This window comes from Aplysia californica, unplaced genomic scaffold (assembly GCF_000002075.1).
Source record: "Aplysia californica isolate F4 #8 unplaced genomic scaffold, AplCal3.0 scaffold00067, whole genome shotgun sequence".
NCBI classification, from domain to species: domain Eukaryota; kingdom Metazoa; phylum Mollusca; class Gastropoda; order Aplysiida; family Aplysiidae; genus Aplysia; species Aplysia californica.
In genome coordinates this window covers 489,845-491,874 of record NW_004797337.1, presented here as the reverse complement: position 1 = coordinate 491,874, position 2,030 = coordinate 489,845, and the positions used below count along the sequence as shown (strand labels likewise).

The 2,030-nt window shown below is 45.5% G+C and overlaps 1 protein-coding gene across 1 annotated transcript in view; it reads left to right on the top strand.

The window, feature by feature from the left end:
• LOC101853147 (MAP kinase-interacting serine/threonine-protein kinase 1-like) overlaps window positions 1-1,616 on the top strand; it is an 8,004-nt gene extending 6,388 nt beyond the window's left edge. Inside the window, exon 2 of the mRNA XM_005093680.3 lies at window positions 1,279-1,616. Within this exon, the coding sequence (XP_005093737.2) occupies window positions 1,279-1,616 (338 nt within the window). The remainder of the gene's footprint in view (window positions 1-1,278) is intronic.
• Window positions 1,617-2,030: the final 414 nt, after the last annotated feature.

The following is a 2,030-nucleotide window of genomic DNA, read 5'->3' as shown; positions in this document are numbered from 1 at the left end:
ATTAAATACAACTCCAACAAGTAGAGAAATTAAATATTTGGGAAGCATTTTCACCCAAGATGCGCGTATGGACAAAGAAATAGAAACAAGAACTATGAAGGCAACTGCAGTGATCTGCCAGCTAGCACCCATGCTAAGTTGAAAGAACATCCCAAACGAAGTGAAATCCCAGTTCATCAATAGCATCTTCATACCAACATTATGATTAACACACCAATGCCAAACAGTCTGCTTTTTTTTGTTTTTGTTTTTTTGTAAAGTGTTTTACGGCGCTCGCAACTGCATAGGTCATATGAGCGCGCGGGACACGCCTAATATTTTAAGTTGGTAGGAAATTTTGAATTTTGCCCGGGTGGCGGCCGAAGCCTACTCTAATCGATTTTAGACCAAGGGATCTTTAACGTGCGCAACTTGCACACGGGCCCTCCGAGATTTTTCGCCCTTGTCCGAGAAGGCTAGGTGTAGATCTTTCCTACCAGAAGATCAGGGGTGTGGCAGAAAGACAGCAGTAAGGGGGAGCCAAGGAGTAGCAGTAGAAAGGCTGCAGAAAGTCAGGGGCCCAGAGGAGGGGGCAAAGGAGGTGAGGGGGTGGGGGCAGAAAGTGGAAATAAAGCAGACAACAGAACATTGCTAGAGAGCAGGAAAGGAGGTGAAAGGAGACAAATTTAGAGAAGAAAATTTTTCGGTCGCTACCCGGGATCGAACCTGGGACCTTTGAATGAGAGGCCAACACCTTAACCTCTAGGCCACGAGAGCCCCCCAAGAGAGAACGTGTGGGAGACGTGTTTTTGTACATGCTTATACTGTTATATTGTGTGTGAGTGGTTGGCGGGTGCTCTGATGTGGTTTGCTCCTTCTTTCCTATCAAACATCTATCGTCCTTATCTCCTCTCCTTTTTGTGTTTATTACTTCCTTGTAACACGTCTAATCTTCGGCACTTATCTGACCTTGTGTTGCAAGTGCCGCAAAACTCTTACTAAAACTAAAACTAAAACCTCTTACGAAAAAAAAAAATACCGCGTAAAATAGTTACTGCAAAACGTCATGAAGAAAAAAGCCTCCAGAAGATGCAGGATTGTGAAGAGAGTTTCACTCACGTAAAGTATGGCTTTCTTTTGCACGGCGACAAGAAGATAAGCTCCCTGCACCAGCAAATGAGGTAGCGGCACTGGAGGTCGTGGTCGACCCTGCACCTCTTCCTGTTCTTCCCTTACCTCTGCCTATCGATCTAGCACCTGTTGCCTTACCTCTGCCTATCGATCCTGCACCTGTTGCAGGTGATCTGCCTGTTCTTCCCTTACCTCTGCCTATCGATTCTGCACCTGTTGCAGGTGATCTGCCTGTTCTTCCTTTACCTCTGCCTATCGATCCTGCACCTGTTGCAGGTGATCTGCCTGTTCTTCCCTTACCTCTGCCTATCGATCCTGCACCTGTTGCAGGTGATCTTCCCGTCCGTCCCTTACCTCTGCCTATCAATCATCTACCTCTGCCTGTCAATCATCTTCCTCTCCCAGTCGACTACGCACCTTCAGGTGTCGACTACGCCCCCCTCCCCCTGGCTGGCAAGGAAGACATCAAATGCCAAAAACCTCCATCTCAAAAACAGAAGTTATGAAGGTCAGTAGAAACCCAGGGAAACTCAATATTCTTATTGATTAAATACAACTCCAACAAGTAGAGAAATTAAATATTTGGGAAGCATTTTCACCCAAGATGCGCGTATGGACAAAGAAATAGAAACAAGAACTATGAAGGCAACTGCAGTGATCTGCCAGCTAGCACCCATGCTAAGTTGAAAGAACATCCCAAACGAAGTGAAATCCCAGTTCATCAATAGCATCTTCATACCAACATTATATAATTAACACACCAGTGCCAAACAGTCTGCTTTTTTTTTTGTTTTTGTTTTTTTGTAAAGTGTTTTACGGCGCTCGCAACTGCATAGGTCATATGAGCGCGCGGGACACGCCTAATATTTTAAGTTGGTAGGAAATTTTGAATTTTGCCCGGGTGGCGGCCGAAGCCTACT